Source organism: Pongo pygmaeus, chromosome 11 (assembly GCF_028885625.2).
Source record: "Pongo pygmaeus isolate AG05252 chromosome 11, NHGRI_mPonPyg2-v2.0_pri, whole genome shotgun sequence".
NCBI classification, from domain to species: Eukaryota; Metazoa; Chordata; class Mammalia; order Primates; family Hominidae; genus Pongo; species Pongo pygmaeus.
In genome coordinates this window covers 56,939,679-56,952,594 of record NC_072384.2, presented here as the reverse complement: position 1 = coordinate 56,952,594, position 12,916 = coordinate 56,939,679, and the positions used below count along the sequence as shown (strand labels likewise).

General features: G+C 37.1%; 1 protein-coding gene across 1 annotated transcript in view; it reads left to right on the top strand.

Moving 5' to 3' along the window:
• The first annotated feature begins 530 nt into the window (after nucleotides 1–530).
• CYTIP (cytohesin 1 interacting protein) overlaps nucleotides 531–12,916 on the top strand; it is a 29,397-nt gene continuing 17,011 nt past the window's right edge. The window contains exons 1-3 of the mRNA XM_054478311.2: nucleotides 531–788; nucleotides 9,856–9,905; nucleotides 10,166–10,220. Of these exons, the coding sequence (XP_054334286.1) occupies nucleotides 615–788; nucleotides 9,856–9,905; nucleotides 10,166–10,220 (279 nt within the window). The 5' untranslated portion in view covers nucleotides 531–614. The remainder of the gene's footprint in view (nucleotides 789–9,855; nucleotides 9,906–10,165; nucleotides 10,221–12,916) is intronic.

Below are 12,916 nucleotides of genomic sequence, written 5' to 3'. Positions count from 1 at the left end.
GTAAAAGGACAACCAGAAGAATGCTGAATGGTTACAACCCCAGTGGCAGATATAATGTCTTTTTGATGAACATGAATGATCTAGGGTATACTTCAGGGAAAGTACAGTATTACAAGGACTTCGAGAGAGAACATTATGACCGGCACCTGCAATTCTTGCCTATATTCACAAGAACTGAATGTCCTCATGTGCTGACTTCTGCATTGCAATGCTAATGTTAAGTAAGAGAATGGATGGGAAACAAATGGTAGCACTTGGGGACATTTTTCTTTCTTCTCTAAAGAAAAAAATGGCAAATGGTGGTGTGAATGCAACTTGCCACAGAACATAAAAGCGTAAGAATTCCGGCTGCTTGAGGTGAAAAAATAAGTTGATTTTTCTTTAAATTGTAAAAACTAGCTCCAGGTTCTCTCAGGAGCTTAAAGAAAAAAAGCTTTGAGAAATGGGAGTGAATTGCAAGATAGGGTTTGTGTAACAAGTTCCTCAAACCACAGAGGTCACATGGGCTCTTTCTGCTTTGCTACTTTTGATTACTTGTCAGAGTTGTACTTTTAGCTTCCCCCATCCTGCAAGGCCACTCAACCATGTGCTAGCTGGAGTGATCTTTATTCACAATGTCTTTACAAAGGCTCCTGCAACACAGCAGCAATGGCAATTTGGCGGACTTCTGCGCTGGGTCAGCGTATAGCTCTTACTCCACACTCACAGGCAGCCTTACGATGGATGATAATAGAAGGATTCAAATGCTGGCAGACACAGTGGCTACTCTGCCTCGGGGACGAAAGCAGGTATGATTGCTATTTTGTACCCTTTAGAGTGTTCACATTCTCTTGAGGGCAGAGTGATATGTTTGTCTGACTTCATACTAATAGTGATATTTTAGAGGCTTTGGAATTACTGGCTGATTATTATGGGTGAAGGAGGTGAGATGCTCAGGGAGCTAGGTGAACCAGTCCAAAGATTTCAGACCACAATCAAACTTTTTTTTTCAAGGCAAAAATTAAGATTGTTTTTCTTATTTGAAGAAGTGCTCAGGTAAAATAAACATCATTGAGCATAAAAAACTTGAAGATGGTTTATATAGATACAACCAGTGTGAGAATTAATTATCTTTTCCCCATTGTGTCTCCATTGATTCTTTCCCTTCCATCCTTACTTGCAGTCCTTGATGGTCATTTCAGTTCATAATCAAATAAGAAATACTTTTTCTGAGGACAAATTTTGTTGACTAATTATCTTCAGCTCTAGGTTGCTGACACATACCTCAGGCTATTGGAAAGTAAGATTTTTTTTTTTGGATAGATGAGTGCCAGATTGAATTCAGCTCACCACTTAGTGTCTGTGGGATCTTGAGCAAGCCACTTGCCTCTCTAAGCTTCAGTTTCATTTTTTCTAAAATGGAGTTCATAATAGAACCACCCTTATTGGGTTCTTATGTTGGTTAAATAAGGAACTGTGCAGTGCCTAACACAGTGACTGGCATTCAGTGTGTGCTTATTAAATGCTAGATTATGCCATTTTAATATTTTTGTTGCAAAGTTTGTCTCTAGGGATGAAAACTCATTTGGAAAAATCTATGTCTAACTGAATTTATTTTGATTTTTTCGTTCTTCAATTTCTAACATGTAAAAAAATTTTTTTTAACCATAATACCTCCTCAGGATTTTTTTAAACAACTTGCTCTAAATCCCCAGGTACATATTTGAATTTCGATGTAACATTTCTACAGAAAATATTTAGAATTGCCATAGAGCAAGAATTTGTGTGCTTAAGTCTTGCATGTACAATCATGTGCTTCTCTTAAGCCTTCTAAATTCAGAATTAGAGAGGTATGGCATAGTGGGAGAGACATGATCTTTTTTCAGTGATGTATATAGCGGATTCCTCGATATTTTTCAGAGTGAAGATAAGAGCATAATTTTCCATGATTTGGATTATTGGTTGTTCTCAATCTAAAGTGCTTTGATGATACAAAGTTTAATGTAATGATGAACATTTTATCAATCTACCACCTGTCTGAAGATAAAGCAACATGAGAAATGCTGACATCTTTTTTCAGTTTTCAGATATAAAGCCGTCAGATTGTCTTTATATTTGCCATGAAGCTATCACACTAACTATGGTTCACTTGATTAGGCTATGATTTTTTTTTTTTTTTTGGCTGGAGACTGTGGGTACTTTTTCAATCAGGGTGGGAACTTTCCACCCTCTATGTCCTCCATACCTGCAACCTTACTTATTTGGTCTACTCTCTAGCCCATGCAATTCAATGCAATAGATGGTTTCTGAGCACCTACAAGGAGACAGACATTGTGCTAAGTGTAGGAGGTAAAAAGACGAGAAGGGAATGTTTCCTACCCATATACTGTTTACAATTCAGTAAGCAGAAAGAATGGGTTTTCTGCAAAGTAAAACAACATGAATACTCTCATCCAAGTGAAACATCTTTAAATATAGCCTTGGAAATAGATATTCGAGATATTGGAGTGTATTCCAGATATTGAAGGGTATTCCAGAGCAAGGGAGAAATTGAAGCTGAGGCATAGATCCTGGTGCCTGGAGGACTTTTTTGTGTAACAACACAATATTAAGTGTGTCAGGAGAACCTGGTTAGTGTGTAGGAGGTGAGAGGAGATCTCAGCACTGGGCTGCTTTACAGAACACTTGGACAACTTCCCCTGAAAAAGCCGGCACGAGGGCCACTGAATGTGTTTGAGAAGTAGAGGATTTCAGGAACCTTATTGTAGAAATGTAGTGGATTAGTGAGTAGAGACTAGTGGTGAGGGAGGAACTTTTGCAGTAGTTGGAGAAAGAGGAAATGGGTGAACAGAAAGGAGACTGAAAGTCTTTAATACGAAAGGGACTGAAGACGGAGGAGTCACATCTGGTTTTAAGCCAGAGTGAAGATAGCGTGAACAGAAAGAAGGCAATCAGTAGGAGAGGCTGATTATCAGAGGAGGATAAAGAGAGGGATTTTGGCATATGAAATACACATGTGTGTGTGTGCATATGCACATGTACACATATGCACACAGGCACACACACATCCCCATACTAATTAATTTATGCAGATGTTCTCATATTTTCTAGGTCTTCTCATTCCCCTTCTCTCAAATTCTTTCATGTGGTAGACTTTCCATATTCAAACAGCTTTTTCTTACTGTTGTGAGAATTGCTTTAAAAAATAGCAAAACAAAACTTCTTGTACATGATAGTTCTGATTCCGTACAATTATCATCAATGAGACTTGATGCAAGTTTATCCCAACATTTCACAATCTTCCAAATGGATGTTCATTTCCTTTAACTGGTTTTTAGAGAATAATCACCCATTTGGCACTGACTAAATTGCAGGCAACAAGATCCTTGTGAGGCAATCACATGAGCAGGTGTTTCTCTGCCTACTGTTATTTTCAACACTTTCAGGGCTGACGTCAACAGCTCATACTTCTTGTTGTTGTTGGCTTTGGTTTCTGCAAAGCTATATCTGGTTAGCTTGTAGTTTCAAATTAGTCTTCAGAATCAATTGGGTGTTTACATTCAGAATTATTTAAAAATAGATTTCCCTGTGTGCATATTATCTCACTACCTGTACTGATAGGAGTGTCAGACACCCCAGTATGGCTTCTACTTGTGAACATAGTTTTAGGACAAAAGATAAAAAAATCTTTGCAATGGAAAGCTCAGTAGGAAGGAGACAGGAGGATTAAGGACAGTATCTATCAATGATGCCAAAGAAGTAGTGATTGTCTTACACCCACTTTCATAACTGTAGTACGTTGCTTTTGGAAAGCAGTTTTTACAGAATGCTATAGTGAGAACCAGGGACCTGACAAACAAGTCCACAAACTTCAGTGGTACCACAGACTGACTCTCTTTTCCTAATTTTCTTTTAGTTATCACATTATTGCTAAATAGGCAACTTTTGACAGGCTGATTTCATCTACAAGTTCAGATAGGGAATGTGTGCTCTGCTCTGGGATGTGTACACTGCTGGGCTGGGCTCTGCCCTGCAGCAGCTTTCACGGTGTGTCTGGCCACACACCCATCAGGTGCCGTAACTCCCAATTGTCCTGAACTACACCAAAGGATTTTAATCACCTCATGACAATTTTAGGTAGAAAACTGTGCTAATTTCACTACAAAAGACTTTGAAAATTATTCTTTAATCCATATTGTGGCATGCATGGTCAATATCCAATAATTTTTCTTGAAGAGTCTGTGAGCCTACAATCAGACCTCACTTGGAAATGGCGGTATTGTATTTCGGTTTCTCCGGGCACTTAACATTAGGAAATTAAGTTCAGCTCCATTATTTTGTTGCATCTTTGAATAGTCTGTGGAGCGTTGATATCCTAATGCTCCTTACTTAAAAGGGGGTGGGAGTTGCATGGAAGAATTGGGGAGTGAGGCAGGGGACTGGAAAGGGAGCAGAGCACATAATTTTGGGGCCTTTGAAACAAATAACAGTGACAAAAAACCTCACTCTTGAATCAGTAACCTCTCCCCAGCACCCTCCCCAACACTTTCAGGAGATGAGTATATAGAGTGGGGACCAGGAGGAAGGAACCTCTGTAACCCAGAAGTGGCTACAGTGTTGAACTTTGAGCTTCTCTAAGGAGGGCTGGCTATCTGGCTGAGCTGCCAATTACTCCTATCTTTCAGAAATTGACAGCTGAAGTATTTGGTCTTGGTTTCCCACTGAAGATGAATGTGTGGAATCACTGCAGGGCAGAAGAAATTACATTTTGAATATTAATGCCTGATCTTTTAAGTCATCTGACTAAAAACAGAAGAGTGATCGTAAGCCCAACCCTAGGTATCAATGTATTATGGCCAGCAAGGAGTTAAGAAGCTTTGTCTATTCAGCAGTCATAATTGAATGTGTAGTTTGCAAGCCTGCCAAATTGCTAAACCTAGATTTCTCATATTAGATAATGTGTAATAAAAGACAGCTGTTGCCAGCATATGCTGTGAATTGCACACCAGTTCCTCATTCATGATTTTTGGTGCCATCACTACAACCCTTAGAAAAGGCTCTGGCTGGGAGGGCTGTCTGGGGAACATAGACCCCACTGGTCAGATCCTTGAATAAGGCTGCTCGCCCTAGGGAAAGGGGTGCAGGAAAGACTTTTTTTTTTTTTTTTCAAAATGCAAAACCCTTGATAAGACCTTAGACACACTTCATTTCACTTTAGGCAGGTAGTTTGGTGTGTGAGCTAGTTTCGAACCCTGGGAACATTCCTTTCCACATCGCCTGACTCTGACAGCCCAGATCAAAAACAAGTAGGCTTTGTGTCAAGACGTGGCACGTGTCAGAGAATTTGACGGTACTTAATTTATTTAAATTGTTTTTTGTTTAAGTGTTAGGTGCTTGAAACTGCCTCTTAGCTAATACAGAATGGAAACTAATTTGTAATTTGACTTAATCTGACGTTTGGTGTTGCTGATAACCCAAATCAGTCAGTCCACAGGAATTGAAAATCTGCTATGCTTCTCATGTTGTGCTAGACACATATTTTCATCTTTAACTAGTCAATTAGCTAGATAGAAAGGTTAGAAGTAGAGTGATGGAGTGATGGGGGAAATATCTATAGAGGCTTCAGGTCTGTCCCGTGGTTTAAAAGATTTTACATTTGAATCTATCCAGAATGACTTTTGATTCAAAAGACAGATTGGGTGAAATCTTGAAGTTCCTAATAGATGCATTGATTTCTGGCATACTAAAAGGGTATTTAAAATTGACAAGGCTCAAAATTTTACTAATAATTTATTAATTATTGCCACCATTCATCCACTTAGCAGCTATGTACTATGGCACTACTATCTTTATTTTCTGTTGGTACTTTGTCTACATTTCTTGTTTTGGATTGAATTTTTTTTTTGTTCTTGTCTGTTTTCTTTCATTTAAAATTTTTTGATTTTTAAAATTTGTATTTATTTAGTTGATGTATAATCACACATACTCATGGTATACATAGTGATGTTTTCATACACAGAATGTACAGTGATCAGATCAGAGTAATTAGCATATCCATCATCTCCCTCACACAATGATCATTTCTTCGTTTTGGGACTGTTGAATATCCTCCTTCTAGCAATTTGAAACTAGTACATGATATACTATTGTTAACTATAGTTAGCCTACAGTATAGAGCACTAGAACTTATTCTTCCTATCTAGCTGTAATTTTGTATCCTTTAACAAATGTGTCCCTATCCATTTCTTCCCCCAACCCTTCCCAGCCTCTAGTATCCTCTGTTCTACTTTTTACTTCTATGAGATCAACTTTTTTTAGCTTCCACATATGAGTGAGAACATGTGGTGTTTAACTTTCTATTCCTGGCTTATCTCACTTAACATAATGTCTTCCAGTTCAATCCATGTTGCTGTGAATGACAGGATTTCATTCTTTTTTATGGCTGAATTGTATTCCATGGTGTATATATACCACATTTTCTTTATCCATTCATCTGTTGTTGGACACCTAGGCTGATGCCATCTCTTGGCTATTGTGAATAGTGCTGTAATAAACATGGGAGTGCAGATGTCTCTTTGATATAATGATTTCCTTTCCTTTGGATGAATTCCCAGTAGTGGGATTGCGGGATCATATGGTAGTTCTATTTGTAGTTGTTTGAGGGACCTCCATACTGTTCTCCATAGTGGCTGTACTAATTTACATTCCCACTAACAGTGTATGAGAGTTCCCTTTTCTCCTTATCCTCACCAGCATTTATTATTTATTGTCATTTTGATAATAGCTATCCTAACTGGTGTGAGATGATTCCTCATTGTGGTTTTAATTTCCATTACCCCAATGATGAGTGATATTGAGCATTTTTTTCATATATTTGTTAGTCATTTGTATGTCTTCTTTTTCTTTCTTTCTTTTTTCTTTTTTTTTTTTTGAGGTGGAGTCTCACTCTGTCACCAGGCTGGAGTGCAATGGCATGATCTTGGCTTACTGCAATCTCCACTGCCCGGGTTGAAGCAATTCTTCCAACTCAGCTTCCCGAGTATCTGGGATTACAGGCACCTGCCATCATGCCTGGCTAATTTTTGTATTTTTGTAGGGACGGGGTTTCACCATGTTGGCCAGGCTGGTCTTGAACTCCTGACCTCAGTTGATCCACCCTTCTCGGCCTCCCAAAGTGCTGGGATTACAGGTGTGAGCCACCACGCCCAGTCTTGTATGTCTTCCTTTGAGGAATGTCTGTTCAGATCATTTGCCCATTTTTAATTTTTCTTTTCGTTGAGGTATTTTAGTTCATTATATATTCTGGATATATAAATGAGTAGTTTGCAAATATTTCCTTCCATTCCACAGGTGGTCTTTTCACTCTGTTGATTGTTTGCTGTGCAGAATCTTTTTAGTTTAATATAATCCCATTAGTTTGTTTTTGCTTTTGTTGCCTGTTTTTTGAAGGTCTTATTCATAAAATTTTTTCCCAATCCAATATGCTGAAGCATTTCCCCTGTGTTTTCTTCCAGTAGTTTTATTGTCTCAGGTTTTATATGAAGGTTTTGATCCATTTACTCATTTTCAGTTGATTTCTGTATAGAGTGAGAGGTATGGTCTACTTTTTTTCTTCTGCATATGGATATACAGTTGTCTGTTTTCTTTCATTTTTAAATCTTGCTACATATTTAAGATTTTTAAATTTTACTTTATGTATTTTAGTGATTATCCTTGAGTTTTTCCTATGATATTGAATTTAATAAAGGACAATGTTGAAGACTATCTTTACATATTTCTCCTGAACTTGAATATTTAACTTGGCTCTTCAACCACCTCAGTTGCTTCCATTTTCATTTAGTAGTTTATTTATTTTTATCTATTTCTCTATTTTTAAGTTTCCATTCTATTCCAGGCCCTGTGCTGGGCATTGGGGCAGAAAGTAAAACAAATAACATTCCCCAAGAGGTCCAAATCACACAGATGATTATGTACAGATGTGAAGTATTTGATCCAGTATGCATTTCACATAAATATATACATATATGTATACATCTATATGTGTATATAGCTCTCTCTATATGGATATATGAATAATATGATGAATACTGATAGGAAGAGTAATACTTTAAAAATATAAGCCCTTATTTATGGAGGTATAAGAAATTTTATAAAAAGAATAAAAAAGCCCTACTTATCATTATATAATTTGATGTAAGGGCGGAAAACAAGCAGCTGAAGATAATAAAAATAGATTAAGAAAATATGAGTACAATATAAGGGAGAGACTGAAAATTCTTGGAAATATCAAGTTTTTGGCTCTCTTCTGCAGGGAGGCCCACTAACACAGATGAATAGTCCCTATCCTTGGTAACGGTACATACGAGGTCCAAAATCAGGTTACAACAAATCATACCGATCCTTGTAGGCATTCCACAGTTAGTGCTTATAAATTGAAAAGAGATACTTTTTAGCAAGACTACAGAATCTTTTTGGGTCTGAGCAATTTATTTCAGTCTCCATTGTGATATAAGTGAGTTGAAGCCCAGAACTAACAAAAGAGGAAAATATAATTAATTTACAGCAAATTGGTAAGAAGAGATCACCTCTCCATTACATTAAGTTTATGGACTGGTGGCTGAATTCTTAACACTGGTCCATTCCAGGAAATTTGTGAAAATGCTGGCATTTGGTACCTGGTAATTCAAAATTCCTACAGTGGTGTAGGCTTCACTCCTAATGAATGTCTTAATAAGCATTTCATTTGTGTAACTTGTCACATAAGCATTAATATCTCCTACATATTTTCCCTCTTCTAGTTTTCGTCCTTTACTTATTTTATTTTGCTTTGTCTGGACTGACTATGCATTGATCTCTTGATACTTTATGTGTTCATTTATATATGACAACCATTTCAGGTTGACAATTAAAAACCATGGGTTAGCTAGTAGCTTATGTTTTGGGCCCTTGAACCAACACTTGAGAATAGGGCTAATAAACATTCCCTGAACAAAGAAACAAACTAACCAAAAAAACACAAAAACCTGCTGCAATTTTCCTAAAAAATAAGTTGTCACCTTTTGTTGATGCTGCTTCTGTTTACAGTGGCAGAATGTGTCCTGAAAGCTTATGTTTCTATGATCTTTTCCGAAAGTGCAGAGGAATGAAGGTGATATTATTTATACCATTGATACTGTTCTGAGGTTTCTTTCCTTTCTTGGCTGGAAATTTCACGTTAGTCTTCCAAAACTATTACAAAAATAAATCATAAGCAGAAATGAGGTTTTGAGTTCCTGGTTTTACCTGAATTGTGTGTGTGAGTTGGTTGTTTAGAGATTATTTTATCCTACTAAAAACAGTAACGTATTGAATTATTATAGTAAACACAGTCATTTCATCATCATCTCCAAAAACTATAAAGTATTTGGGTTTCATATGCCATTCTACGTATGCTATTTTTCTTTGGATTTCAGTGTGATTACAAATTGCTATGGTTAATCTTTCAGAGGCTGTTTTAAATACAGACCAGAGAGGAAATTCTCTTTGGAAGCTTTGGAGTTTTGCCACATTATTTTAACTCTTTTGCCACGTTGTATTACTATCTAAACCTCTTTCAATCTTTTAATTGGAATGCCTAGAATCCTGTCTCCCTACTCTCGTCTGCTATCACTAGAGAATGTAGAGAATGGAAATGGCTGCCTTTATGCAACAATTTCCCAGGAGCTGGGCCAAAGAAGGTGGTAAAGAACAGGTTGTGTGTGTGTGTGTGTGTGTCTGTGTGTGTGTGTGTGAGAGAGAGAGCGAGAGAGAGAGAAAGACAGAGAGAGAGAGATTTAGAACATTTTACAGTGTATCTTGAAGACCCTGGGATAACTATATGCTTTTTGTGTTTTTCAGCTTGCTTTGACCAGATCAAGTTCTTTAAGTGACTTTTCCTGGTCTCAAAGGTAAAGAGATTGAATTATTTTTTGTCTCTCCAAAAATATTTAGGAACATAGCTCTCCAGACTGTTTTTTTCTCTCCCTTTCTCTCTCTCACGCACACACACAGACGCACACACACAGACACACACACAGAATCTTACATACTACAATTTACATAAATGTCAGTTATTTTTAATTGTGACAGTTATTTTTAATGATAAATCTGTGCCAAATGTGATACTTTAATTTTCATGCAGTTTCTTTTTTATACATTTTTATTGCAGAAAGCTTGTTACTGTGGAGAAGCAGGATAATGAAACATTTGGATTTGAAATTCAGGTGGGCAGTTTTCACATTTTCTAGACTTCCAAGGAAGAAAGTGGCATTGGTAGTGTCATGTTATGTGCAAAGAAAAAATGAAGTTAGGATTAGAGAATGATGGAGTCTATGATTTTATTCAGTGTGTGGCTGTTTTGGGGGTAGTTTTTCACTGTGTTGAGTACCATTAAGGAAAGAAAACATTGAAGATGATAACAAAACCTCTGCAATATGCTCAGCAGTTTGTGCTTAGTTGCTTCAGTCTTCCCTTAAGTCCCAGACTGATCAGAAATGGTTGGTATCAGCTAGGTCTTAGATAAGAGAGTGAAATACATTTTACAGATGTGTACTTCATATATTTGCATTTTGAATGTGTTTTGCATAATCATATTGTTATACTGTATATCAGATTTTAAGTATTTACTTTGGCATTCAAGAGACACTCGAAAGACTATACATCTGTGTATATGGAATGCATATATTCATGGGTAGCTCCTGGTACGTTTTGCTACTAAAGAGTTCATATTGTACATAATGAGAAATTTGTAGCTTTTTTTCCTAATGACAATGCTTTATAATTGTTATTTGAAACACTTGAGAACATTTGGCTCTACTTGCAGATTGCCTCATGCTGTAGGAAATTTTTAAGTCTTTATAAGTTTCAGCATAATTGCCTAAGAATTTCATTGCTTATTTGCTGTCTGCTTTTTCATGAGCACATTTGTAAAATGGGTGAGGTAGGTCAAATGAAGTCTAACCCAATTAAGTGCAACAGTAGTAGCTTAAGCATTTCTGTCTTTTTTTTTCCATAGTACGTTTGCATGTCTTTTGGATGTGTTTTGCATAATCATATTCTTACACTCTATATCAGATTTTAGATCTTAGCTTTACTGCTGCTTTCAGAAAACTTTGGTGTGATATCAGCCCCACAATTGGAAAGTCAGTGTTTATTTTAAGATTAGGAACAGGAAACTGCTAAGAAAAACATGTTTTATGAGTAAAGAAACAAAATGGAACTTTAGCTGCAATGAAGACAGAGAAGGCACTTTGAAAAGAGGATCACTTCTACTTTCCTAACTCTTGTACTTTTAAATTTGGTGAAATCTGTAATTCACCACAGTAATTGGTGAAATCTATTAGGTTTTAGAAGCATAGTACTTCCTCTTATTCGCCAGTCATATGAACTACTCCCTATTCTGTTGTAGAGACACTGCTTTTTGTCACTGCTTCTTTTTAAAGGAGAATTATCCTCAAGGATATGCAGCAGTGGCTACTGAAAACAGGATAAATGACTACTCACCTTTCTTTATTTTTCTTACACTGCCATAATAATGTCACTACTTTCTTAAGTTTTTCTCCCATACCATAAACACTTATTCTCCATGGAGCAAGAGTCAAAACTATATCAGGCCACAACACCACTGAACCTTTGTAGATCAACATGAACTAATGGCACCTCCAAATGGCAGCATGTAGGTGTTATCTCAGTGATGCAGGAACCCACACTCCTGTAAATTCCCTTTGGTATATGCTCTCCATTGTCAAATACACACCATAATCTATTCCCTAATACTCATCAGATTTGCAGCAGTCAACAAATAGGAGACATGCTTCTGGGAACTTTTTGAAAATCAGATAGAACCTCATGTACCCATATTGTGCATGCAGTGTGAGTACATGTTTGGGATGTGGCCTACTAGAGGAATGACACTTTGGAAGAGACCAGATCCATGGTTCTCCATGGGAGCTAGTTTTATGCTGCTTATGAGACTCGTGCAGCCTGATAGGAATGCAGACTTTGGACTCACGCACACCTGAATTCATATCCTCCTAATGCCTTATGGGGTCCTTAGGAGTTTTAAATGAAACAATACATGCAATGTACCTAGTGATGTGCCTTACCAATAGAAGATCCACAAATGACAGGTGTTAGAATGAATGTCATTGGGCATGTGAAAGGACAATGAGATCTTCATGTCTCTAAGAAACGCAGGTGATCGTTGTGTCACTGATCCCTTAATGGGAGCTAGAAGACTGGGTAAGAGAGAGAAGTATACGATTAATACTTTCTGTAGCTTTGGGGTTTCTGTTTTTTTTCTATTTCTAACTACCATATTTTACACCCAATGTGAACATATAGGGAGGTGCCAGCTACATAAATCAACATGTTTCCACTGCACTGTACTCACTTTGATCTCTGGGAATGGAGGGTAGGGTCTCACTGCTAATGAGAATTGTTAGAACAGTGGTTTCCCAAAGGAGTGTCAGTTATATATTTTATTCATGTACCACATGAACTACATCAGTCTTTCATCTCCAGAAGGGTCTAGGCTATACTGAGAAGACCCCTGGCAGGAAAGCTGTTAATGAAGTTTCTGACATAGATGGGAACGTAGTGCATGATCTTTTAAAGTCCCTTCTACCTTTAAGATATGGGGATTCTAAGTGCCTTACAGATTAAATAGAAGTCCTTTAGAGGTGAACAGACCCAAGTTTCTAGAAGTTGCTTGCATGTGGCTGACTTGTGGTGCCTCAAGGATTATTGAATAAGAAAGAATGAACATCAGACATCAATTTTTTCACAAGGAAGTACTACTTTAATGTAGCTTAATTTTAGGAATCAGATGTTTGAAAGACGTACTCTACTCAGAACACTGATTTTGCTTCTAAGTGGAACTAGACTTCATAATTTAAATGTGTGAAAAAAAGAAAATTAT